A 27,985-nucleotide genomic window follows, 5' to 3' on the forward strand; every position below is an offset into this window, starting at 1 on the left:
CTGGTCACACTTGACTTATCACCCTGTACCCCAAAATCTTTCTTCAGTTTAATCTCTCCCACACTGCCCCAATCCCACTCAAACCAGCCCTGAGAAACATCACCCATTATCTCTCCATACCACCCTGAAAAATTTTCACTGCCCCAACACTTCACCACTATTTTTTTTAATTTTTCTTATTAATGCAAGAAGACAGGAATGTCAGGCCTCTGAACCCAAGCCTGCAGGTATACATCCAGATGGCCTGAGGCAGCTGAAGAACCACAAAGAAGTGAAAATAGCCGGCTAATTTTTTGTATTTTAAATAGAGACAGGGTTTCACTATGTTGGCCAGGCTAGTCTCGAACTCCTGACCTCATGATCCACCCACCTCAGCCTCCCAAAGTGCTAGGATTACAGGCATGAGCCACTGCGCCCAGCTCCTGTATTTCTTAAATGTATTTGATTGATAGCTCTTGCCTCTCTAAAATATATAAAACCAAGCTGCACCGCCACCACCTTGGGCACATGTTCTTAGGACCTCCTGAGTGCTGTATCATGGGCCATGGTCACTCGTATTTGGCTCAGAACACATCTCTTCAATATTTTACAGAGTTTGACTCTTTTTATTGACAGGCCCAAGACCCAGGTGCCCACTCCCTGTCTCCTCTGAGGGCTCAAGCTTCCCATTCTCTAGCCCCTCTGGTTCCTGGTTGCCCTTCTACTTTCTGTTCTGCTTTAACTGTTGACATTACCTTGTGAAATTCCTTCTCCTGGACAATGAGTCTCAGAAGCTCCCCCACAGAGCACTTTGTAACCCTGGCCCCTGCCCACAAGAGAAAAATCCCCTTTGACTGTAATTTTCCACTGCCCACCCACATCCTATAAAACTGCCCCACCCCTATCTGCCTTTGCTGACTCTCTTTCCAGACTCAGCCCACTTGCACCCAAGTGAAATAAATACCCTTGTTGCTCATACAAAACCTGTTGGTGGACTCTCTTCACATGGACCTGTGTGACACTATCTAAGGGGTCTGGGGATTCATGCTCTACCAAGCATATATCCTCATCAGATGGGTTCTATTTTTATTTTATTTCATTTTATTTTAATTAAGACCGAGTTTCACTCTTCTTGCCCAGGCTAGAGTACAATGGTGCAGTCTTGGCTCACTGCAACCTCTGCCTCACGGGTTCAAGCAATTCTCCTTCCTCAACCTCCTAAGTAGCTGAGATTACAGGCATCTGCCATCACATCCAGCTAATTTTTGTATTTTTAGTAGAGACGGGGTTTTCACCATGTTGACCAGGTTGGTCTCGAACTCTTGACTTCAGGTATCCACCCACCTAGGCCTCCCAAAGTGCTGGGATTACAGACATGAGCCACTGCGCCCAGCCCAGATGGGTTTTATTTAACCCTATATATTGTGAGTTATTTTCCAGTCTGACTCAGGCACAAAATTATGTGACAAAGAAGAAAGACAAAACATTTTACCCCAAAACATGTTTCTTTGCCATATCTTGAAATGGCCCTGCAAAGTTGTCCTTTGTGGGGGAAAATTTGCATCTGTGAAGAATCTCTATTAACATAGCTGGATCTTTTTCTTCCAGGCCCTCACAGTTCTAAACAGATTAACTAACTGCACCTTTTAAAGACCTGAATGGGAAACATTTATCATCTATTTTCTCTAAGGGCAGCCACTATGAGACTTCAAAAGAACCTTGGTCTCCACAATCTTAGGTTCTTTGGTCTCCACAGTCTTTTATCTTAACCTGAACATTTCCTTTCTATGGATGCCAGGTCTCTAGACAAACTCGACCAATCGTCAACCAGAAAATGTTTTTTGTTTGTTTGTTTTTTGTTTTTTTGAGATAGAGTCTCGCTTTGTCACCCAGTCTGGAGTGCAGTGGCGTGATCTTGGCTCACTGCAAGCTCTGTCTCCTGGGTTCACGCCATTCTCCTGCCTCAACCTCCAGAGTAGCTGGGATACAGGCACCCGCCACCACATCCGGCTAATTTTTTGTATTTTTAGTAGAGATGGGGTTTCACCATGTTAGTCAGGATGGTCTCAAGCTCCTGACCTCGTGATCTGCCTGCCTCAGACTCCCAAAGTGCTGGGACTACAGGTGTGAGCCACCGTGCCCAGCCCACAAAATGTTTAAATTTACCTGTAGCCTGGAAGCCCCCCAACCCCTCTCCTCTCACTTTGAGTCATCCGACCTTTCTGAACCAAACCAATGTATTTCTTTTCTTTTCTTTTCGATACAGAGTCTTGCTTTGTCTCAAAGGCTGGAATGCAGTGGCATGCTCTTGGCTCACGGCAACTTCTGCCTCCTGGGTTCATGCAATTGTCCTGCCTCAGTGTCCCAAGTAGCTGGGGTTATAGGGGCCCGCCACCACACCCAGCTAATTTTTTTATTTTCAGTGGAGACAGGGTTTTGCCATGTTGGCCAGGCTGGTCTCGAACTCCTGACCTCAGGTGATACATCTGGCTCAGCCTTCCACAATGCTGTGGTTACAGGCATGAGCTGCCATGTCTGGCCACCAATGTATTCCTTTCTTTCTTTCTTTTTTTTTTTTTTGAGATGGAGTCTTGCACTGTCGTCCTGGCTGGAGTGCAATGGCACAGTCTTGGCTCACTGCAACCTCCACATCCGCCTCCCAGGATCACATGATTCTCCTCCCTCAGCCTCCTGAGTAGCTGGGATTACAGGTGCACATCACCACACTGGCTAATTTTTTGTATTTTAAATAGAGACAGGGTTTCACTATGTTGGCCAGGCTAGTCTCGAACTCCTGACCTCATGATCCACCCACCTCAGCCTCCCAAAGTGCTGGGATTACAGGCATGAGCCACTGCACCCAGCTCCTGTATTTCTTAAATATATTTGATTGATAGCTCTTGCCTCTCTAAAATATATGAAACCAAGCTGCACTGCTACCACCTTGGGCACATGTTCTCAGGACCTCCTGAGTGCTGTGTCACGGGCCATGGTCACTCGTATTTGGCTCAGAACACATCTCTTCAATATTTTACAGAGTTTGACTCTTTTTGTTGACAGGCCCAAGACCCAGGTGCCCACTCCCTGTTTCCTCTGAGGGCCCGAGCTTCTGGTTCTCTAGCCCCTCTGGTTCCTGTTTGCCCTTCTACTTTCTGTTCTGCTTTCTCGAAAAGCTCTGGGCATCTCAAGCCTCCATGTAGTACCCAATTCTACTTTTTACTGAAAATCTTACTCAAACACCAACTTGATCACTGAGTGTTTTCTTGGCTGTATCTCCATCACATTCCCTGGGCTGTTTCCTAGCCCAGAGCTGCACTGCTGGGAGGGATTTGAGAAGGGAGGGGCATGAGCAGGAGGGAGGGCTGGGTGCTGTTGGGTGCAGGAGGAATGCGGTGGGTGGAGCACACAGGAAGGTCTGGGTGGAGGGGCTGTGAGGGTCAGGTCGAGACTCCCCTGGGAGACAGACACGCAGGACAGGAACCCCTGCACTCCCCACTCAGGCCCACCCACAATGACTATGGCTTGTTGCCATGTCTCCCTGTTTCTCCCAAAAATCAATATATTGAAACCCTAATCCCTCTACCTCAATGTGTGCTTGTATTTGGAGACAGGTCCTTTTCAACAGATGACTAATTAATTCATTAATTAATGTTTTTGGAGACAAAGTCTCACTCTGTCATCCAAGCTGGAGTGCAGTGGCACCATCTCAGCTCTCTGCAACCTCTGCCTCCTGGTTCAAGTGATTCAAGCCTCAGCCTCCCGAGTAGCTGGAATTCCAGGTGTCCACCACCACACCCAGCTACTTTTTGTATTTTTAGTAGAGATAGGGTTTTGCCATGTTGGCCAGGCTGGTCTTGAACGCCTGACCTCAGGTGATCCGCCCACCTTGGCCTCCCAAAGTGCTGGGATTACAGGCGTGAGCCACTGCCCCCAGCCAATGGATGATTAATTTATTTTTATTTATTTTTTTGAGATGCAGTTTCATTCTATCTTCCAGTAGGAGTGCAATGCCATGATCTTGGCTCACTGCAACCTCTGCCTCCCAAGTTCCAGTGATTCTCCTGCCTCAGCCTCTGGAGTAGCTGAGATCACAGGCGTCCACTACCACGCCTGGCTAATTTTTTTTTTTTTTTTTTAGTAGAGACGGGGTTTCACCATGTTGACCAGGCTCGTTTCGAACTCCTGACTGTCAGGCCTCAGAGCCCAAGCTAAGCCATCATATCCCCTGTGACCTGCATGTATATATCCAGATGGCCTGAAGCAATTGAAGATCTACAAAAGAAGTGAAAATAGCCTTAACTGATGACATTCCACCTTGTGATTTGTTCCTGCCCACCCTAACTGATACGATATAGCCTCCCCCGCCCTTAAGAAGGTACTTTGTAATATTCTCCCCTGCCCTTAAGAAAGTACTTTGTAATATTCTCCCCACCCTTGAAAATGTACTTTGTATGCCTATTCCAAACCTGTAAGAACTAATGATAATCCCACCACCCTTTGCTGACTCCTTTTTCAGACTCAGCCCGCCTGCACCCAGGTGAAATAAACAGCTTTGTTGCTCACACAAAGCCTGTTGGTGGTCTCTTCACACAGACGCACATGACATTTGGTGCCAAAACCCGGGACAGGAGGACTCCTTCAGGAGACCAGTCCTCTGTCCTCGCCCTCACTCCATGAGGAGATCCACCTACAACCTTGGGTCCTCAGACCAACCAGCCCAAGGAACATCTCACCAATTTCAAATTGGGTAAGCGTTCTTTTCACTCTTCTCCAACCTTTCTCCCTACCCTACAATCTTCCTCTCTCACTACCCTTCAATCTCCCTGTCCTTCCAATTCCAGTTCTTTTTCCTCTCTAGTAGAGACAAGGAGACACATTTTATCCATGGACCCAAAACTCTGGCGCCTGTCACGGACTTAGGAAGACAAGTCTTCCCTTGGTGTTTAATCACTGTGGGGACACCTGCCTGATTATTCACCCACACTCCATTGGTGTCTGATCACCACGGGGACACTTGCCTTGGTCATTCACCCACCTTCCCTTGGTGGCCAGTCAATTGCAGGGATGCCTGCTTTGGCTGCTCACCTACATTGCAGTGCAGGGCTGCTCACTAGCCTCCCTTCTCTGTGTTTGTACCCTCTCTTTGCTCTGAGCTTGCCTCCTTCACTATGGGCAACCTTACACCCTCCATTCCTCCTTCTTCTCCCTTAGCCTGTGTTCTCAAAAACTTAAAACCTCTTCAACTCACACCTGACATAAAACCTAAGCATCTTATTTTCTTCTGCAGCACCGCTCGGCCCCAATACAAACTCAACAATGATTCAAAACAGCCAGAAAATGGCACTTTCCATTTCTCCTTCCTACAATATCTAGAACATTCTTGTCCTAAAATGGGCAAAAGGTCTGAGGTGTCTGACGTCCAGGCATTCTTTTACACATCAGTCCCTTCCTAATCTCTGCTTCTGATGAGACTCATCCCAAATCTTCTTTCTCTCCTGTCTGTTCCTTCAGTCTCCACCCCAAGCTCTAAGTCATTCGAATCCTCGTTTTGCATGGACTCATCTGACCTCTTCCCTTCTCCTCAGTCTGCTCCTCGCCAGGCTGAGCCAGGTCCCAACTCTTCTTCAGTCTCTGCTCCCCCACCCTATAATCCTTCTATCACCTCCCCTCCTCACACCTGGTCTGGCCTACAGTTTCATTCCACGACTAGCCCTTCCCCACCTGTCTAACAGTTTCCTCTTAGACAAGTGGTTGGAGCTGAAGGCATAGCCAAGGTTAATGCTCCATTTTCTTTACCCAACCTCTCCCAAATCGGTTAGCATTTAGGCGCTTTTTCATCAAATATGAAAACCCAGCCCAGTCCATAGCCCATTTGGCAATAACCCTTAGATGCTTTACCACCCTAGATCCAGAGGGGCCTGAAGGCTGTTGTATTCTCAATATGCATTTTGTTACCCAACCCATTCCTGACATTGGAAAAAACTCCAAAAATTGGATTCTGGCCCTCAATCCCACAACAGGACTTAATTAACCTCATCTTTGAGGTGTGCAATAATAGAGAAGAGTTGCAATTACTTGCCTCTGCTGTGAGAGAAACCCCAGTCACATCTCTAGCACACAAGGACTTCAGAACACCTAAACCACAGGGGCCAGGCGTTCCTCCAGCACCGCCTTCCCCAGGATCTTGCTTCAAGTGACAGAAATCTGGCCACTGGGGCAAGGAATGCCCAAAGCCCAGGATTCCTCCTAAGCCATGCCCCACCTGTGCAGGACCCCACTGGAAATCGGACTGTCCAACTCACCCGGCAGACAGTTCTAGAGCCCCTGGAACTCTGGCCCAAGGTTCTCTGACTGACTCCTTCCCAGTTCTTCTCGGCTTAGCGGCTGAACACTGACGCTGTCTGATTGCCTCGGAAGCCTCCTGGACCATCATGGATGCTTTGGGTAACTCTTACAGTGGAGGGAAAGTCTGTCCCCTTCTTAATCAATATGGAGGCTACCTACTCCACATTACCTTCTTTTCAAAGGCCTGTTTCCCTTGCCTCCATAACTGTTGTGGGTATTGATGGCCAGGCTTCTAAACCTCTTAAAACTCCCCAACTCTGGCACCAACTTGGACAACATTCTTTTATGGGGTCTTTTTTAGTTATCCCCACCTGCCCAGCTCCCTTATTAGGTCAAGACACTTTAACCAAATTATATGCTTCCCTGACTACTCCTGGGCTCCAGCCACACCTCATTGCCACCCTTTTCCCCAGTTCAAAGCCTCCTTCACATCCTCCCCTTGTGTCTTCCTACCTTAATCCACAAGTATGGGACACCTCTCCTCCCTCCTTGGCAACCGATTATGCACTCCTTACCTTCCCATTAAAACCTAATCACCCTTAGCCCACTCAATGTCAATATCCCATCCCACAGCAGGCTTTAAAAAGGATTAAAGCCTGTTATCACTCAACTATTACAGCATGGCCTTTTAAAGCCTAAAAACTCTCCTTACAATTCTCCCATTTTACCTGTCCAAAAACTGGACAAGCCTTATAGGCTAGTTCAGGATCTGTGCCTTATCAACTAAATTGTCTTGCCTATCCACCCCATGGTGCCAATCTCATATACTCTCCTCTCCTCAATACCTCCCTCCACAACCCATTATTCAGTCCTGGATCTCAAACACGTTTTCTTTACTATTCCTTTGCATGCTTCATCCCAGCCCCTCTTTGCTTTTACCTGGACTGACCCTGACACCCATCAGTCCCAGCAGCTTACCTGGGCTGTGCTGCCACAAGGCTTCAGGGACAGCCCCATTACTTCAGCCAGGCCCTTCCTCATGATTTACTTTCTTTCCACCCCTCTGCTTCCCACCTTATTCAATACATTGATGATCTTTTACTTTGTAGTCCCTCCTTTGAGTTTTCTCAACAAGATACCTTCCTGCTCCTTCAACATTTATTCTCCAGAGGATATCGGGTATCCCCCTCCAAAGCTCAAATTTCTTCCCCATCCTTTACCTACCTTGGCATAATTCTTCATGAAAACATGTGTGTTCTCCCTGCCGATCGTGTCTGGCTAATCTCTCAAACCCCAGCCCCTTCTACAAAACAACAACTTCTTTCCTTCCTAGGCGTGGTCGGATACTTTCACCTTTGGATACCTGGTTTTGCCATCCTAACAAAACCATTATATAAATTCATAAAGAGAAACCTAGCTGACCCCATAGATCCTAAATCCTTTCCCCACTCCTCTTTCTGTTCCTTGAAGACAGCTTTAGAGATTGCTCCCACACTAGCTCTCCCTGACTCATCCCAACCATTTCCATTACACATAGCCTGAAGTGAAGGGCTGTGCAGTCGGAATTCTTACACAAGGACTGGGATTCTTATACAAAGCTACTGCACCCTGTAGCCTTTTTGTCCAAACAACTTGACCTTACTGTTTTAGGCTGGCCATCATGTCTCTGTGCAGTGGCTGCTGCTGCCTTAACACTTTTAGAGGCCCTCAAAATCACAAACTATGCTCAACTCATTCTCTACAGTTCTCATAACTTACAAAACCTATTTTCTTCCTCACGCCTGATGCATATACTTTCTGCTCCCTGGCTCCTTCAGTTATATTCACTCTTTGCTGAGTCTCCGAAAATTACCATTGTTCCTGGCCCAGACTTCAATCTGGCCTCCCACATTATTCCTGATACCACACTTAACACCCATGACTGTATCTCTCTGATACACCTGGCATTCACTCCATTTCCCCATATTTCCTTCTTTCCCGTTCCTCACCCTGATTACACTTGGTTTATTGATGGCAGTTCCACCAGGCCTAATCACCACTCACTAGCAAAGGCAGGCTATGCTATAGTATCTTCCATATCTATCCTTGAGGCTACCACTCTGTCCTGCTCCACTACCTCTCAGCAAGCCAAACTCATTGCCTTAACTCAGGCCCTCACTCTTGCAAAGGGACTACACATCAATATTTATACTGACTCTAAATATGCCTTCCGTATCCTGCACCTCCATGCTGTTATATGGGCAGAAAGAGGTTTCCTCACTATGCAAGGACCCTCCATCATTAATGCCTCCTTAATAAAAACTCTCCTTAAAGCCACTTTACTTCCAAAGGAAGCTGGAGTCATTCACTGCAAGGGCCATCCAAAGGCATCAGATCCCATTGCTCAGGGCAATGCTAAAGAAGCAGCTAGAGTTCCAACTTCTGTCCCTCATGGCCAGTTTTTCTCCTTCTCATCAGTCACTCCCACCTACTTGCCCACTGAAACTTCCACCTATCAATCTCTTCCCACACAAGGCAAATGGTTCTTGGACCAAGGAAAATATCTCCTTCCAGCCTCATAGGCCCATTCTATTCTGTCGTCATTTCATAACCTCTTCCATGTAGGTTACAAGTCACTACCCCGCCTCTTAGAACCTCTCATTTCCTTTCCATCATGGAAATCTATCCTCAAGGAAATCACTTCTCAGTGTTCCATCTGCTATTCCATTACTCCTCAGGCATTGTTCAGGCCCCCTCCCTTCCCTACACATCAAGCTCTGGGATTTGCCCCTGCCCAGGACTGGCAAGTTGACTTTACTGACATGCCCCAAGTCAGAAAACTAAAATACCTCTTGGTCTGGGTAGACACTTTCACAGAATGGGTAGAGAGGCCTTTCCCACAGGGTCTGAGAAGGCCACCATGATCATTTCTTCCTTTCTGTTAGACAGAATTCCTCGGTTTGGCCTTCCCACCTCTATACAGTCTGGTAACGGACTGGACTTTATTAGTCAAATCACCCAAGTGGTTTCTCAGGCTCTTGGTATTTAGTGGCTCCTGGTTTTACCTCAAATCACCACCCTTAAGTCTCTCTTGAAGTGGATAGAAGATCTTCAGGGGCAAGGTATCCTCCAATACTTTCACCCTGATGAAGTCCTATTCTTTATTTTTATACTCACTCTTATTCTGGTACCCATTCTTATGCTGCGCTCTACCTCTCCCCTGCTATCTCCACCACACCATCAATCTCACTCTCTCCTAGCCGTTGCTAATCCTTCTTTAACGAACAATTGCTGGCTTTGCATTTCTCTTTCCTCCAAAATCACCAAGGCATCGACTTACTCACCGCTAACAAAAGAAGACTGTATATTTTTAAATGAAGAGTGTTGTTTTTACCTGAATCAATCCAGCCGGGTATATGACAACATAAAAAAACTCAAAGATAGAGCCCCAAAACTCACCAACCGAGCAAATAATTACATTGAACCCCCTTGGACACTGTCTAATTGGATGTAGTCCCAATTCCTAGTACTTTAATATCTATTTTTCTGGCCAGGTGCGGTGGCTCATGCCTGTAATCCCAGCACTTTGGTGCCGAGACCAGCTCAGTCAGTGAGACCCTAACCCAGCGGCACTAGAGGAATTAAAGACACACACACAGAAATATAGAGGTGTGAAGTGGGAAATCAGGGATCTCACAGCCTTCAGAGCTGAGAGCCCTGAACAGATATTTGCTCACATATTTATTAACAGCAAACCAGTCATTAGCATTGTTTCTATAGATATTAAATTAACTAAAAGTATCCCTTATGGGAAATGAAGAGATGGCCCGAATTAAAGAAATAGGTTGGGCTAGTTAACTGCAGCAGGAACATGCCCTTAAGGCACAGATCACTCATGCCATTGTTTGTGGCTTAAGAATGCCTTTAAGCTGTTTTCTGCCCTGGGCAGGGCAGGTGTTCCTTGCCCTCATTCCCATAAACCCACAACCTTCCAGCACGGGCGTTGGGACCATTACGAACATATTACAGTGCTGCAGATGCCCCGTCTCTACTAAAAATACAAAAAAATTAGCCAGGCGTGGTGGCGGGCACCTGTAGTCCCAGCTACTCGGGAGGCTGAGGCAGGAGAATCACCTGGACCAGGGAGACGGAGATTGCAGTAAGCCAAGATTGTGCCACTGCACTCCAGCCTGGGCAACAGAGTGAGACTCCATCTCAAAAAAAAAAAAAACACTATTTTTCTCCTTATTTTATTTGGACTTTGTGTCTTCCATTTAGTTTCTTAATTCATACAAAACCACATCCAGACCATCACCAATAATTCTATACAACAAATGCTCTGTCTAACAACCCCACAATATCACCCCTTACCCCAAAATATTTCTTCAGCTTAATCTCTCCCACCATAGGTTCCCACGCTGCCCTAATCCTGCTCAAAGCAGCCCTGAGAAACATCACCTATTATCTCTCCATACCACCCCCAAAAACTTTCACCACCCCAACACTGCAGCACTATTTTGTTTTGTTTTTCTTATTAATATAAGTAGACAGGAATGTCAGGCCTCTGAGCCCAAGCTCAGCCATTTCCTGTGACCTGCACGTTTACATCCAGATGGCCTGAAGCAACTGAAGACCCACAAAAGAAATGAAAATAGCTTTAACTGATGACATTCCACCATTGTGATTTGTTCCTGCCCCACCCTAACCGATACAATATAGTCTCCCCTGCCCTTAAGAATGTTCTTTGTAATATTCTCCCCCACCCTTAAGAATGTATTTTGTTTTTATTTTTTTTATTTTTTTTTTTATTTTTTTATTTATTTATTTTTATTTATTTATTTATTTTTATTTTTTTATTTTTTATTTTTTTTTTTTTGAGACGGAGTCTCGCTCTGTCACCCAGGCTGGAGTGCGCAGTGGCCGGATCTCAGCTCACTGCAAGCTCCGCCTCCCGGGTTTATGCCATTCTCCTGGCTCAGCCTCCCGAGTAGCTGGGACTACAGGCGCTCGCCACCTCGCCCGGCTAGTTTTTTGTACTTTTTAGTAGAGACGGGGTTTCACCGTGTTAGCCAGGATGGTCTCGATCTCCTGACCTTGTGATCCGCCCGTCTCGGCCTCCCAAAGTGCTAGGATTACAGGCTTGAGCCACCGCGCCCGGCCAAGAATGTATTTTGTACACTTAGCCCAAACCTATAAGAACTAATGATAATCCCACCACCCATTGCTGACTCCTTTTTCGGACTCAGCCCACCTGCACCCGGGTGAAATAAACAGCTTTGTAGCTCACACAAAACCTGTTGGTGGTCTCTTCACATGAACGTGCGTGACAGTGACCTCAAGTGATCTGCCCGCCTCAGCCTCCCAAAGTGCTAGGATTACAGGTGTGAGCCACCAGGCCCGGCTGAGATGATTAATTTAAATGAGACCTCTAGTGTGGAGACAAATTAACTTGGCTGGGGTCCATAAAGGAGGTTGACCAGGTGTCATGGCTCATGCCTTTAATCCCAGCACTTTGTTTTTTTTGTTTGTTTTTGTTTGTTTTTTTTGTTTTGTTTTGTTTTGAGACGGAGTCTCGCTCTGTGGCCCAGGCTGGAGTGCAGTGGCCGGATCTCAGCTCACTGCAAGCTCCGCCTCCTGGGTTTACGCCATTCTCCTGCCTCAGCCTCCCGAGTAGCTGGGACTATAGGTGCCCGCCACCTCGCCCGGCTAGTTTTTTGTATTTTTTTTAGTAGAGACAGGGTTTCACCGTGTTAGCCAGGATGGTCTCGATCTCCTGACCTCGTGATCCACCCGTCTCGGCCTCCCAAAGTGCTGGGATTACAGGCTTGAGCCACTGCGCCCGGCCAATCCCAGCACTTTGGGAGGCCAACGTGGGCAGTCAGGAATTTGAGACCAGCCTGGCCTCGAGTGTACATGGTGATGCAGCAGGAATGGACGCAGACAAAACCTCTCAGACACCGGTTATAGGAAGAGGCTTTAATCAGCTGGGAGCATCGACAGACTTGCATCTTAAGCTCAAGCTCCCTGAAGAAGTCTCTGGCCCTTTTAATGGCTTACAACTCTAAGGGGTCCACATGAAAGGGTCATGATAGATTGTGCAAGTGTGGGCTATGTGACTGGGGGCTACATGCATCAGCAGTGGGGGCTAGCAGAACAGAACAGAGAGTTTCACAATGCTTCCTCATATGGTCAGGACAGGAGTTGATCTTTAACTACCAGGCCCAGGTAGCAGTGCCAAACAATCTGGCCATTGATCTTACTTCTGCTTCTTTCTAACTTTTTGCTTCCTTCTGAAACAGGAGACAATGAGAGAGGTGGTCTCCTTCCTCCGTGAAACCTCATCTCTACTATAAAATAGAAACATTAGCAGAGAGTGGTTCTGGGCATCTGTAATCCCAACTACTCAGGAGGCTGAGGCAGGAGAATTGCTTGAATCCAGGAGGCAGACGTTGCAGTGAGCAGTGATCCTGCCATTGCACTCCAGCCTGGGCAACAGAGTGAAACTCCATCTCAAAAAAAAAAAAAGAGGTTGTGTATGGTGGCTCATATCTGTAATCCCAGCACTTTGGGAGGCTGAGGAGGGTGGATCTTGAACTGAGCTCACGAGTTCAAGACCAGCCTAAACAACATGGAGAAACTCCATCTCTACTAAAACTATAAAATTAGCTGGGCGTGGTGGCACACGCCTGTAGTCCCGGCTACTCAGGAGACTGAGGCAGGAGAATCACTTGAACTTGGAAGGCAGAGGTTGCAGTGAGCTGAGATTGTGCCATTGTACTCCAGTCTGGACAACAAGAGCAAAATTCTGTCTCAAAAAAAGAAGAAAAAAAAAGTTGATATTTGGAAGCAGAGATCCCAGAGGTGCAGGTGCATAGAAGAAAGGCCACAGAGGACACAGCTGGAAGACTCCCTGCCAGCCAGGAGGAGCAGCCTCCAAGCAAACAACCCCACCCACCCCTCAAACTTGGACCTGCAGCCTCCAGATCTGCGAGAAAATAAATGCCTGCTGTGTGGACACCTGGCCCGGGGCATCTTCTAAGGAGGCCACAGCATGAAGGGGTCATTTTTATAGAGTCTCATTCTCTAATAACTTACATCTGCCTTGAAAATGTCAAGTCAAATTTAAAGTGTGGAGAAGAGTCTCTAAATCTCACATTTCATTTGCAAAGAAAGAATTGTAATTTGGGACATACACGCAGTCCGAGTGGTGTTCAACCTTGTCGGGAGAACAGAGATGGCAACAGGTTTTATAAAAAGGAGAAATGGGCTAAGCGCTGTGACTCACACCAGCAATCCCAGCAATTTGGGAGGCCAAGATGGGCAGATCACCTGAGGCCAGGAGTTTAAGACCAGCCGAAGCTGGGCCTGGTGGCTCATGCCTGTAATCCCAGCACTTTGGGTGTCCGAGACAGCTGGATCATGAGATCAGGAGTTCAAGACCAGCCTGGCCAAGATGCTGAAACCACATCTCTACTAAAAACACAAAAATTAGCCAGGCATGGTGACACGTGCATGTAATCCCAGCTACTTGGGAGGCTGAGGCAGGAGAATAGCTTGAACCTGGGTGACAGAGGTTATAGCGAGCTGAGATCGCACCACTGCACCCCAGCCTGGACAACAGAGCAAGACTCTGTTTCAAAAAATAAAATAAAAATAAGACCAGCCTGCGCAACAAGATGAAACCTGTTTTTATGAAAAATACAAAAATTAGCCTGGCATGGTGGTGCACGCCTATAATCCCAGCTACTCGGGAGGTTGAAACAGGAGAATCACTTGAACAAGGGAGGAGGAGGTTGCAGTGAGCCAAGACTGGTCCATTGCCCTTCAGCCTGGGCGACAAGGCGAGACTCCATTTCAAAAAAGAAAAGGAGAAATGTTCTCTTGCCCTTTGGGAAAGCCCGTGGGCACTAGGAAGGGTTGGAAGCTGGGAGGTTCCATTGCTGAGTCGCTGCTTTTGGAGCAAGGAGTCCAAGACTTACAGCCATTTATAGCAGAAGCTATGGATAAAGCTGGTTTCAGGGTACAACGCACAGTTTCAGGAGTCAGGCTTGCAGAAAAGTCCATTTTGGGAGCAATGGTGTGTGGCCTGACTGCTTTTCCTCCCTGGCTCCTGGCCTCTGTTTTAGCTGGGTAGGACATGAATGACCCAATTCATAGGATGAAATTTACAAAGGATGTTTCTCAAAACTTCTGGTATTTGGCCGGGCGCGGTGGCTCAAGCCTGTAATCCCAGCACTTTGGGAGGCCGAGACGGGCGGATCACGAGGTCAGGAGATCGAGACCATCCTGGCGAACACGGTGAAACCCCGTCTCTACTAAAAAATACAAAAAACTAGCCGGGCGCGGTGGCGGGCGCTTGTAGTCCCAGCTACTCGGGAAGGCTGAGGCAGGAGAATGGCGTAAACCCGGGAGGCGGAGCTTGCAGTGAGCTGAGAACCGGCCACTGCACTCCAGCCTGGGCTACAGAGCGAGACTCCGTCTCAAAAAAAAAAAAAAAAAAAACAAAAAAAAACTTCTGGTATTCAATTTACATATATTCACGCCCATTTAGGTTGAGTTTATTTATGAATTTATTTTCAGGCAGGGTCTCAATCTGTCATGCGGACCAGAGTTCAGTGGCACGATCTCAGTTCACTGCAGCCTCCACCTCCCCAGCTCAAGCAATCTTCCCACTTCAGCCTCCCAAGTCGCTTAAACTACAGGTGCATGCAACCACACTTGGCTTTTTATTTATTTATTTATTTATTTATTTTTTGTAGAGATGGGGCTTTGTCCTGTGGCCCAGGCTGGTCTTGAACTCCTGGGCTCAAGGGATTCTCCCACCTCTGCCTCCCAAATTGCTGGGGGGATTACAGCGTGAGTCACTGCAGCCAGCCTAGGTTGAGTTTAATAAGATTTGTTTATGTGGCTGGGCAGGGTTGCTTATGCCTGTAATCCCAGCACTTTGGGAGGCTGAGATGAGCAGATCACCCGAGGTCAGGAGTTCAAGACCAGCCTGGCCAACATGGTGAAACCCAGTTACTACTAAAAATACACACACACAAAAAATTAGCTGGGCGTGGTGGCAGGCATCTGTAATCCCAGCAATTCAGGAGGCTGAGGCAGGAGAATCACTTGAACCTGGTAGGCGGAGTTTGCAGTGAGCCAACATCAAGCCATTGTACTCCAGTCTGGGCGACAGAGCGACACTCCGTCTCAAAGAAAAAAAAAAAAAGTTTGGTTATGCTGGGGAGATGGGAAAGGCAGGTTAGGGGCACACAGGCTCAGGGAACGGGGTCTTGGTGGGTGGATGGGTAGCCATGGAGGCAGAAAGGGGCCTCTGAAGGAAGAGCCTAGGAGAGCGGGGAGGAGGTGATGAGGCAGGGGAGCACAGTGGAATGGCCCTGAGGACAGGAGGGGCTCAGGATGACCAGGCAAAAGCAGAGCTGGTCCAGGGTGGAGGGGAGGCCCGCGCAGCATGAGCAGGAGGCTAGAGAAGACAGACCATGAGGCCTGGGGAGACCCCTCACTCGAGAATCTCCTGCAGCTTGCTGTCCAGGAATAGAAAGTTGTATTTTAGTCCCTTCCAAGGCTTGAACGGCTCATCACCATTGTACACAAAGTTTTCCCAACAATATTTAAAATCTGAGAAAAAACGAGGAGAAAGCAGTGAGGACCCAGCAGGCCTCTCTCCAGGCCCTGGTCCCTCCCCTCCCAGGCCAGGTCTCCTGGCTGCCAGTTACAGTGGACGCTGGCCCCATCCCTGCAGGCTTCCCGGGGACATTGCCCCGCCCCACGGCATTGCAGCCCCACCTGCCCCTCATGCTGTCCCTCCCGAACCCGCTCCCCTCAGTCCCCCACATCTCACCTTCGTAGCCCATGATCTGCACGGAGGCCCCTTCCTCACTCAGGCTGCGGAGCCCCTGCTGGTAATCTGTATCCCAGAAGTAGTAGAGGCGGGCAGCAAAGATGGCGAGCTTCACATTACTGTGCCTGGCCAGGAACTCGGCCACCTCCCCTGCACAATCTAGGCAAGGGCTCCAAGATGTGTACCAGGTGACCTGGTAGTCTGTGTTAGGAGACAGTATGTCCTCGCAGAACCAGGAGAGGAAGCACCTTTCTGCATGACAATGGCTCTCAGGATGGACCTGGGGAAGGAGGAGGAGGAGGGCGGGGGAGCTCAGACCAGGAGCAGGAGGAGTGCAGGGGTGGGGCGATGGGAGTAGAGGGCCGGCCTGGAGCCCCAGGGCGTTTCCTTATTTATTTATTTTTGAGACAGGGTCTCTCTCTGTTGCCCAGGCTGGGGTGCAGTGGTGCGATCTGGACTGACTGTAGCCTTCACCTCCCAGGCTCGAGGAATCTTCCCACCTCAGCCTCCTGATTAGCTGGGACTGCAGGTGCGTGCCACCACGCCTGTCTAATCTTTTTGTACTTTTTGCAGAGACAGGATTTCACTATGTTGCCCAGGCTGATCTTGAACTCTTGGGCTCAGGCTGTCCTCCTGCCTCACCCTCCCAAATCTCTGGGACTATGAGCGTAAACCACATGCACTGCTTTATTTTCTTTACTTTTCATTTTTCTGGGTACATAGTAGGCCCTAGGGCTTTTTATTCATAGAATTTCCCTTCTTCCATCCTTGTCCTTTCTTTTTCTTTTTTCTTCTTCTTCTTTTTTTTTTTTCAATACGGAGCCTTGCTCTGTCGCCCAGGCTGGAGTGCAGTGGCGTGATCTCCACTCACTGCAAGCTCCACTTCCCGGGTTCACGCCATTCTCCTGCCTCAGCCTCCCAAGTAGCTGGGACTACAGGCACCTGCCACCACGCCCGGCTAATTTTTTGTATTTTTAGTAGAGACAGGATTTCACTGAGTTATTGAGCATGGTCTCAATCTCCTGATCTTGTGATCCGCATGCCTCAGCCTCCCAAAGTGCTGGGAGTACAGGCTTGAGCCACCGCACCGGGCCCTTCCTCTATTTTTTTTGAGAGTTGGAGTCTTGTTCTGTCACCCAGGCTGGAGTGCAGTGGCAGGATCTCAGCTCACTGAAACCTCTGCCTCCCGGGTTCAAGCAATTCTCCTGCCTCAGTCTCCCGAGTAGCTGGGACTACAGGGGCGCACCCCCATGCCTGGCTAATTGTTGTAGTTTTAGTAGAGATGGGGTTTCACCATGTTAGCCAGGCTGGTCTCAAAGTCCCGACCTCATGATCCTGCCCCCTCGGCCTCCCAAAGTGCTGGGATTTCAGGCGTGAGCCCCAGCGCTCGGCCCCTTCCTTCTTTATTTTACTGAGTCTTTCCCTGTCTCGTCACAGGTCATGTGTGATTTCTGGCATCCTGTTCCCCAGGCATCCATTAACCAGGTATCCTCAGCCCCTGCTGCGGCCTGGCCCTATGGGGGTCGTCCTTGTTCCCTGTCTGCCTTCTGCTACGCAGGTCATTGGACCAGCATTGCTCATGGAGTTGAAGGTTGGCCACAGGGGCTACTGAGCACTTGAAATGGGGCTCTGATTAGAAACATTGGTCCGTGAACAATACACAGCTCATTTCAAAATCTCACTGTGAGAATAGACAAACTTTAACTCCCTCATGAAGCATTTTATATTAAGTATATGTTGAAATCGTATGTGAGATAATGGAGCTAATGCAGACATTAAAATGTCTTCCACCAGTTCTTGCTGCCTTTTTAGCGTGTGGGGACTGGAAACACCTGTGCTTCACTCCTGAGTCCTGGGCGTTTCCGAGGCCAGCACTGCTGTAGGCCAGGCCTGCCCAGAACACAGGCGGCTCCCTTCCCGAACACACTCTGAAAAGTCTCCTGCCTGGGCAGTGGGGGCTGCAGGGGTGGGTGGGACATGACTGGGTGGGTGGGAGGTCAGTGGCCCCTGTGGGGGCGGCATGGTGAGGAGCAAGGGTTCACCATCCTGTGATGATGTGTCCTTGACATCGAGGAATCAGGGCAGTGGTGGGGGCGGCCCCACCAGCCCAGCAGTGACTGGCCCAGACACAGTGCCAGACACTACAGCCCCCGCTTCCCACAGCTGCTGTTTCCCGATGACTGCCAGACGCACAGCTCCATGACAAGATTTTGGGAAAGGAAGTCAAGAGTGAGGGTGCTGGGCTCTAAGCAAAGCCTTTTGGGAAGAGAGAAACCCCCTCCACCATCCGATCCCAGGAGAGACAGGGAGGAAGATCTGGGCCGCGGACTTAATGTGGGAGGAGGTTGGGCGCGGTGGCTCATGCCTGTAATCTTAGCACTTTGGGAGGCCGAGGGGGGTGGATCCCGTGAGGTCAGGAGTTCGAAACCAGCCTGGCCACTGTGGTGAAACCCCATCTCTTCTAAAAATAGAATAAAAATTAGCCAGGTGTGGTGGCGGGCACCTGTAATCCCAGCTACTCAGGAGGCTGAGGCAGGAGAATCGCTTGAACCCAAGAGGCAGAGGTTGCAGTGAACCAAGATCGCACCACTGCACTCCAGCCTGGGCAATTGAGCGAGACTGTCTCAAAAAAAAAAAAAAAAGAAAAGAAAAGAAAAGAAAAAGAGAAAGAAAAAAAGAAATGTAAAAGGAAAGTACACACAGGAGAGCCCGTGCTGGGCACGTCACTTCTTGTGGTTTCTGCGTTCCCAGCTGCTTAGCTCCTATTTGGGGTGTAACTAGGACTTTGGTGCTACCTGGTTTCGGAAGACGCCCCTCTTCCAGGAGACAGTTGAGCACTGCTTTGTAATTTCCATGGTGAAGCACAGCAAGCTTTCGTTCCGACCATAGGCTTTCCGTAGGTTTTTAAAGTGGAAGTAGAATGTGCCTGGATCCATTGCCTCCGTTGGGTTTCTGAAGGCACAAGACAGAAACCCCAATGCAGAGACCACCCCCCGCTGCCAGAGTCCTGGGGGCTGATGTCCGCTGAACACCACTTCCTGGACGGCCCTGGGCTCTGGGCCTCCCCCATCCCTCCGCAGCCCTGAGAATGTCTGCTGCTTTCCCAGGCAGGAAGACTGGGACAGAGAAAGAGGAGGCGATGCTGGCAGGGGCAGCAGGGCCGGAGTGACCTCTCCCAGCTGGAACCCCAGCTCTGGGGCTACCAATGGACACCCTTAACCTCTCCATTTTTCTGCCACACTTCTCCCAACCCATTAGGAAAATGCAACAGACAATAAAACTCTCCAACTTCAAATAGTTGCTTGAACATTTCAGCTCAATTCCTTCCTCATATTTCACCTGTCCAATAATGATTATTATTTTTACATTAGGATCACACCAAATACTTTCTTTTTTTTTTTTGAGATGGAATCTCGCTGGCATCCAGGATGGAGTGCAGTGGCGCGATCTCGGCTCACTGCAACCTGCACCTCCCGGGTTGAAGTGATTCTCCCGCCTCAGCCTCCTGAGTAGCTGGGAGATTACAGGCTTGTGTTACCACGCCTGGCAGATTTTTGTATTTTTGTTTATTTATTTTTACACGGGGTCTCACTCTTTTCATCAGGCTGGAGAGGAGTGGCGCAATCTTGGCTCACTGCAACCTCTGCCTCCTGGTTTCAAGCGATTCTCCTGCCTCAGCCTCCCAAGTAGCTGGGACTACAGGCACGTGCCACCATGTCCGGCTAACTTTTTGTATTTTTAGTAGAGACAGGGTTTTACCATGTTAGCCAGGATGGTCTTGAACTGCTGACCTTGTGATCTGCCTACCTCGGCCTCCCAAAGTGCTGGGATTAGAAGCGTGAGCCACCGTGCCCAGCACTAGTTTTTGTATGTTTAGTAGCGACCGGTTTTCATCATGTTGGCCAGGCTGGTCTTGAACTCCTGACCTCGTGATCTGCCCACCTCGGCCTCCCCAAGTTCTGGGATGACAGGCGTGAGCCACTGTGCCTGGCAGGCCCAGGCCACTCTCGTAAGTGCTGCATATGTCTGAGCTCATGGCACGTGCCTGAGGCCTGTAGGGGCCATCCCTATTTTACAGAAGTGCCAGAGGCACAGAGAGGCGGGGTAACCTGCCCAGGCCACAGAGCTGGGGATGGATGGAGCTGGGGCCCCTTTCCATGCCAGCCCTGTCCGGCCTCTGCATCACAGGCCCTGTAGCAGGGAGCTGTCGGGAACCGTGTTCTCTTCTTACGAAACTTTAAAATAAGAGCATTTCTCCTGATCATCATATTTTTTCCTACATTCCAGGTTACAGGGGTCATTCTAAAAGGCGAATGGTGCTCACGGAGGAGGAGCCTGTGTCTGGGGTCATGTGCATCCTCCTCTGCTCACACTGGAGGCATCTTCGGAAGAAATGACATATTTTCTGGTACAGAGACCATTCCCTGCCCCACACCCTCTCCTAAGACTTTGTGTTGAAACAAAGTAAATCTTACAGAAATTCCATCAAAGTGCTGAGAACAAAATGCCTGATTGCTCCAATCATCCTTTGGTTCAATTCTCCCAGTTCCTGAGCTCAGGAATGGTGGGAAACACACAGAGGGAGCACCCTCCCAGGGTGGGGAGCACCAGTCCGATGGTGATTTTCTGGGGAGAGTCTCAGCAGGGGGCCTGGGCTGGGGCAGGTTGGGGAGGCGGCCCATTCAGAAGCTGCAGAAGGGTGGGCACATAGCAGGGCAAATAGCATGGCTGGGAGTGGGAGCAAAAGAGGAAGCAGAGGGGAGAGAGCCTAGGGCTGGGGCTGGGGCAGGGGGAGGCCAGGGCTGAGGCCCAGCAGGGCCACCACACAGGAAGGGGCAGCAGAGGCCCCGCGGGCAAAGCGGACAGTGGTCCCTGATCTGGGGCTTCATGTGCAGCCTCCTTGGCAGGCTTGTCCTGGCCCTGATGTTAGTCCTGGGCTTGCCTTCTATTTCTATCTTCCAGGGCCCTTGTTCCAGGAGGCACCAGCTCTGTGAGTGACCTCCCAGGCCCATCTGAGTGCAGGCCTCACTCCATGCTGCCTTCTCACCTGGATGGGAGGACCTCCAGAGGGACCCCTGGATCCTGCCCTCAGGAATCATCCCAGGGACGCCCCCCACCCAGCAGCTATGTGGTAGGGAGGGAGAGTGAGGGGCAGGTGTCTGCCTCCCCCCATGCCCTCACACTCAAAGGCCACCATTGGAGGGAGGAATAGCTGGTGGCCGGGCCCTCAGATGTCCCCCCAGGATGTCACACGTACCCTCACACTGAGCTCCTTCCTTCCACATCTCCTGCCCAGAGTTGTTTCCTGGCTGGCTGAGCTCTTGTCTATATGTGATGAAAGGGCAGAGCCTGGTGTCCCCGGCCACCCTGTCTTGCAGTTTGCTCTTCCTGTCTAAGACCCAGGTGCTCAGTTCCCGTCTCTCCCAAGGGCCTTAGATCATCTCTTTCTATGGCCTGTCTGGTCCCTGGTTGCCCTTTTCTGTTGTGCTTCCTGGAAGGTTCCTGGCATCTCAAGCCTCCCGTTATCCAAGCCTACGCTTTTGTAAAATCTCACTCAACACCTGGCCAACATTGCAAAATCCCATCTCTACTAAAGATACAAATATTAGCCAGTGTGGTGACATGTGCCTGTACTTGGGCGGCTGAGACAGGAGAATTGCTGGAACCTGGGAGGCAGAGGTTGCAGTGAGCCGAGATCGCACCACAGCACTCCAGCCTGGGCGACTGAGGGAGAGGCTGTCTCAAAAAAAAAAAAAAAATTTATTCACATGGAACCTTGATCACTGAGTGTTTGGCTCTTTCTGCATCTCCATCCTGTGGGGGGGATTTGAGAAGTAACAGGTGTGAGCAGGAGGCCAGGCTGCGTGCTGTTGGGTGGGGAAGCCATGGGGTGCGGCCCAGGGTGCAGCAAAGTCTGGAGGGAGGGGCTGTGAGGGTCAGGGCAGGACTCCTGGGAGACAGACACACAGAACGGGGATCCCTGCACGCACCACCCAAGCTTGACCCAAAGCCCCCCTGGGTCGTTGTCATGGGCTAAATTGTATCTTCCCAACACTGATATGTTGAAGTCCTCATCCCCACCTCCTCACAGGATAACTGTATTTGGAGACAGGTCCACTAAAGTGGTGATTAAATTAACTCATGGTCCTTAGGGTGGGCCCTAATCCTGTCTGACTGGGGACCATAAACAAGGAGGACATTTAGAGGGCCGATAGACCCTAGGGTTGCAGGTGCACAGAGGAACGGCCAGAGAGGACAGGGCCAGGAGGAGCGGCCGCAGAGGACACAGCCCCGCCCACCCCTCCACCCTGGACTTGCAGCCTCCAGATCTGTAAGAAAATAAATGTCGGCCCTGTGGGCACCAACAGCCATCTTCTATGGCAGCCGGGCTTCAAAGCACTGTTTCCACGGGCATGCTCCTTCTCAGGGGCTCAGGTCAGCCTTGAAGGATGTTGCTCAAAGCTTCTGGCTGTCGGGCTTGTGAATATTCACGCCCACTTACATCCAGTGCTATGACAACTTCCGCTATGCCAGGGAGATGGAAGGAGCCAGGTTGGGGATCCCAGGCTGTGGGGAGGGCGGCCTCGGGGGTGGATGGAGGTCACTCTGGAGGCCGAAGGGGCCTCTCACTCACAGGAGGGGCCCAGGAAAGCAGGGAGGAGGCAGGGAGGTGGAGGAAACACGAGGAGTTGGGGTGAGGGGGTGTAACTCTGAGGGCAAGCAGGGGGCAGAAGGGAGGGCAGGATGGCCTGGCCAGGGGAGGCCTCAGGAGGATGAGAGCAGGAGGTGAGAAGAGAGAGACCATGAGGGCCAGAGGGAGACCCTCACCTGAGAATCTCCTTTAGCTTGCAGTGCAGGAATGCATAATTGTCATCGAATTTGTCCCAAGGCATGAATGACTGACCTTCATTGTACACAAAGTTTTCCCAGCAGTATGCAAATTCTGAGATGAAGAGGCAGGAAGCAGTCAGGCTCTCCCCTGACCCTGGTCCTGCCCTCCCAGGCCTTGTCTCCTGGCTGTCAGTTGTGGTCAGTGCCGGCCCTGCCCCTGCAGGCTGCCCTGGGATGCCCCCAGCCATGGCATTGCAGATCCATCCATTTCTCATGCTGTTCCACCCACTCACACTCCCCTGACCCCTCCTCCTCTCACCTTCATTGTCCATGATCTTCACGTGAGCCCCTGCCTGACGCAGCTCGCAGAGCCTCAAGCATAATCTGTTTCAGTAGTGTAGAGGCGGGCGCTGAGATGGTCAGGGTGATTAGGGTGCTCAGCTAGGAATTCGGCCACCTTCACCACACAGTCCGGGCAGGGGGTCCAGGATACAGACCAGGTGATCTGGAAGCGCTTGTAAGCAGGCAGCTGGTTGCCACAGAACCGAGAGAGGAAGCACATTTCTGCGTGGTACTGTGGCTGGAAATACACCTGGGAGAGGAGCAGGGGCAGGGGATGCTCTGAGAGGGGGAGCAGGAGGAGAGGGCAGGGTTGGGGCAGTGGGAGGAGGGGCCAGCACAGGAGCCCAGGGGATCTTGCCACTGAAGCTCCTTTCCTCCATCCCCCTGATTAGTTTGAGTGATTGTCTGCTCCAAAGCTCATGTTCAGTGTTAATTGCTATGGTAATGGCCATAACCATAACCATTACCATTAACCATTAAGAGGTGGCACATACAAGCTGCTATGAGGCTGTGGGGACTGCACCTTTGTGGGTGCCACTGCTGTGGTTATTCAAGGGCGACTTTAGCCCCACTTTCTGTCTCTTTGCCCCTAGCTGGAGGGGCAGTGTGTAAGATTAAACTCCTGCTTCCTCTTGTCCCCCGGGGCATGGAGCAGTAAGTGACCACATCCCAGGCCACTCTGTCTGGAGCTGCCCCGGACTGGCAACAACCTTCACCCCCACGGACTGTGCAGCTCGCAGGTCCTGGAAAGTCACTGGTGCCTCACAGTGACTTCCCAGCATCCAGAACTCGAGCCAGCACACATTTCTATTCATTGTCAATGTCCCCTGCCTCAGTCCTGCTGTTGAAGCACCAAGTGCACCAAGACACATGCTTCCCCTTCGCTGGGAGTTTTCCCGCCCCACCACGCCTTGTATGAATTATCCATTCTCCCAGGCATCCATTCACCAGGCATCCTCAGCCCCTGCTGTGGCCTGGCTCCTCTGGGGTCTGCCTTGTTCCTCCCCTGCCATCTGTTGGGGAGGCCACTGACTTGGCGCCTCCCATGTGGTGGGGGCACTGGGCCAAGGGGGCCACTGAGCACTTGGAAATGGGGCCTGATGAGAGACCTGGGCACCCGAAAATACATCATACACCGCCATTTCTTTTTGTTGTTGTTGTTGTTGAGACATGGTTTCACTCTTGTTGCCCAGGCTGGAGGCAATGATGCAATCTCAACTCACCATAACCTCTGGGCCTCATGGGTTCAAGCCATTCTCCTGCCTCAGCCTCCAAGTAGCTGGGATTACAGGTGACTGTCACCACGCTTTGGCTAATTTTTGTATTTTTAGAGACGGGATTTCACCAGGTTGGCCATGCTGGTTTTTCGAACATCTGACCTCAGGTGATCCAATCGGGCCTCAGCCTCCCAAAGTAAGGCTGGGGATATTGCAGCCTGGCCACTCGGCCAGCATGGCTTACACGGCTCATTTCAAAGACCTGTAGCATGACAAGAAAAAAGAAACTTCATTATCTTGTCAAGAATTTATGTTAAATAATCTTGAAGTAATGTTAGCTACATTGGATTAAATAAAATATTAAAATTAGGCCGCACCTCAGGCTCTCACACCTGTAATCCCAACACTTTGGGAAGCCACAAGGCAGGTGGATCACCTGAGGTCTGGAGTACAAGACCAACCTGGCCGACACATGGTAAAAATCTGGTCTCATCAATAATACAAAAAAAAAAAAAAAAAAAAATTACCCGCATGGTGGTGGCACCTGTAATCCCAGCTACTCGGGAGTCTGAGGCAACAGAATTGCTTTGAACCCAGGAGTCAGAGGTTGCAGTGAGCTGGAGATTGCATCATTGCACTCCAGCCTGAGCAACAAGAGAGAAACTCTGTCTCAAAAGAAAAAAAAAAAACAAGGCCTTTTGTGCAGAGGCAAACCCTCCACGCATCCGGGATCCCAGACTGTCCAGCGGGAAGGTCAGGGCCACGGACTTGGAAAGTGGGAGAGAAGGGCATCTCTGACAGCCCTGGGCATTTCACCTGGCCAGTGCGGTTTGCTTTCCAGCTGGCTTAGCTCCTGCCTGCAAAGCATTGAGTCTGGGTGGCTCCACCGAAGATCTTTTAAGGCCCCAAGTGGGCATTGAGGGCTCCCTTTGTTTTCACTTCACAGCACAGCCAGACGGTATTCCTCGGACGAAAGGATGGGTCTGTTATTAAAGCTAGAAGAATGTGTCTCATACATTCGGGCTCCACTGTGTTTCTGCAGACACACAAGAGAGAAACCAGCCAATGCAGAGAGCCCCAGGAGCCCTCCTCCCACTGATGTCCTGCCAAACACAGCTCCCCTGGACGGCTCTGGCCTCCCCATCTCTCCACAGCCCTGAGACTCTGCTTCCTTCCCAGGCAGGAAGACTGGGAGAGAGCAAGAAAAAGGGGTGCTGGCAGGGGCAGCAGGACCGGGTGACTCCTCTTCCTCGGCCAGGGCCCAGCTCTGGTCATTCCAGGGTACATTCCCCACCTCCCCGTATTTCTCCCACCCACTCCCAACGCATTAGTAAAATGCAAAAGAGAATAAAGTACATGGCCTTTTATGGCTCATATCTGTAATCCCAGCCTTTTGGGAGGCCGGTGTACCGACCATTGAGGTCAGGAGTCTGAGACCAGTCTCATCAACATGGTGACACCCAGTCTCTACTAAAACACAAAATTGGCCAGGCCTGGTGGCTGGTGCTGTAATCCCAGCCACTCAGGAGGCTGAGGCAGGAGAATCACTTGAACGCGGGAGTAGAGGTTAGTGAGCCCAGATCGTGCCATTGCACTCCAGCCTGGGCAACAAGAGCTAACATTCATCTCAAAAAAAAAAAAAAAAGATTTAAAACAAAAATATTTTTAAATAATTTTTTTAAAAATCATAGATTTTAACCTTTCAGCCAGTTCCTTCCTGCCATTTCACCTCAGTATATTACTATTTTTAAATCACGGTAGAACTGAATTCTGAGGCCCAGGCCACTCTTCTAAGTGCTGCGTGGGTATGAGCTCATGTGAGGCTGCCCTAGGCCTCAAGGGGCCATTCCCATCTTACAGAGGAGGGGCTAGAGGCGCAAAGAGGTGGGGTAACCTGCCCAGGCCACAGAGCTGGGGATGGATGGGGCTGGGCCTCTTATCAGACAAGCCCTGTCCAGTGTCTGTATCACCGGCCCTGCAGGAGGGAGTCATTGGGGACCGGGCTCTCTTCTTACTAAATTTTAAAATAAAAGCATTTCTCCTGATCATGGAGGCTTTTTCCCCCCCATATATTCCATGTTTTTTATTTTGTTTTTGTTTTCTTTTGAGACTAAATTTCGCTCTTGTTGCCCAGGCTGGAGCGCAATGGCACGATCTCGGCTCACTGCAACCTCCGCCTCCTGGGTTCAAGCGATTCTCCTGTCTCAGCCTCCAGAGTAGCTGGGATTACAGGCACCCGCCACCGCACCTGGCTAATTATGTATTTCTAGTAGAGACAGGGTTTATCCATGTTTGTCAGGCTGGTCTCGAACTCCCGACCTCAGGCGATCCGCCTGAATCGGCTTCCCAAAGTGCTGGGATGAGCTCACAGGCGTGAGCCACCGCGCCCGGCCACTATATTCCATGGTACCGGTGTCATTATAAATGGTGAATGCTGATCGTAGAGGAAGAGTGTGTGTTTGGGGTCATCTGCATCCTCCTCTGCCCACAGTGGAGACATCCTTGGAAGACATGATTTATCTTGTGTTTCAGAGACCATTCCCTCCCCACACCCTCTCCTAAGACTTGGTATTTAAAGCAAAGTAAATCTTACAGAAAATCCATCGAAGCTCTGTGAACAAAATTCCACATTGCTCCCATCATCCTTTGGTTCAATTCTCCCAGTTCCAGAGTTCAGGAATGGCAGGAAGCACACAGAGGGAGCACCCTCCCAGAGCAGGGAGCACCAGCCCTGCCATGACTTTTGGGGGAGAGTCTCAGTAGGGGGCCTGGGCTGGGGCAGGTGGAGGAGGCGGCCCATTCAGAAGTAGCAGTGGGGCGACCACAGAGCAGGACAAAGAGCCTGGCTGGGAGTGGCGGGGGCAGGGGAGTCAGAAGGGAGGGAGCCCAGGGCTGGGGCTGGGGCGGGGGAGTGGGGGGCCAAGGTTGAGGCCCAGCAGGGCCACCAGGCAGGAAGGGGCAGCAGAGAGGCCCAGCGGGTCGAGCAGGCAGCGGTACCTGAACTGAGGCTTCATCCTTGGCTGGCCAGTCCCAACTATGATCTTTGTCTGGAGCAGGAGGGTTTCACTTTCTGCTATAGGCTCCTGGTTTTAGGACAGCCCTCCTTAAAGTGACCTCCCAGGGTCTCGTAATCATGGCCCCTCCCTCTTCCTGCTCTGGCGCTGGAGTGGGAGGCTCTGGGATGCTTTATCTTCCTCAGGCTCTCATCCTCTTTCTGTTTTTCTCTGGGGTCCTCCCCCTGGCAGAGGGACCTCTGATAAAGACAGGCCGCTCTGTGCGGCAGGACCCAAGGTAACTGCAAAGGGAAAGAGAAAGTCTTTGCAGCCAGAGACTGGGAGGTGGGTCCACACCAGGCTGAGCCAGCAGAGCACAAGCTCCTCCCCTGGTGGTCCCGCCCAGCCGGAGCCGCCTCTCCACCCTCAAGACAGACAGGCTGATGCCTCTGCAGGGACCCCTGGATCCTGCCCTCAGGGGTCATCCCAGAGATGGTCTCCACCCAGCAGCC

The 27,985-nt window shown here is 50.4% G+C and overlaps 1 protein-coding gene across 1 annotated transcript; it reads right to left on the bottom strand.

Moving 5' to 3' along the window:
• Positions 1 to 15,013: 15,013 nt before the first annotated feature.
• On the bottom strand, positions 15,014 to 27,846 carry APOBEC3F (apolipoprotein B mRNA editing enzyme catalytic subunit 3F). The gene is given in 19 exon segments (NM_001345941.2): positions 15,014 to 15,867; positions 16,091 to 16,370; positions 18,886 to 19,042; positions 22,919 to 23,033; positions 23,241 to 23,300; positions 23,303 to 23,311; positions 23,313 to 23,318; positions 23,321 to 23,330; positions 23,333 to 23,348; positions 23,350 to 23,517; positions 25,364 to 25,378; positions 25,380 to 25,384; positions 25,386 to 25,410; positions 25,412 to 25,451; positions 25,453 to 25,475; positions 25,477 to 25,492; positions 25,495 to 25,501; positions 25,504 to 25,516; positions 27,478 to 27,846. Coding segments are annotated over 19 exon segments (1,101 nt in total). The 5' UTR covers positions 27,495 to 27,846; the 3' UTR covers positions 15,014 to 15,748.
• Between the last annotated feature and the right edge of the window lie 139 nt (positions 27,847 to 27,985).

This window comes from Papio anubis, chromosome 16 (assembly GCF_008728515.1).
Source record: "Papio anubis isolate 15944 chromosome 16, Panubis1.0, whole genome shotgun sequence".
In the NCBI taxonomy this organism is placed as follows: Eukaryota; Metazoa; Chordata; class Mammalia; order Primates; family Cercopithecidae; genus Papio; species Papio anubis.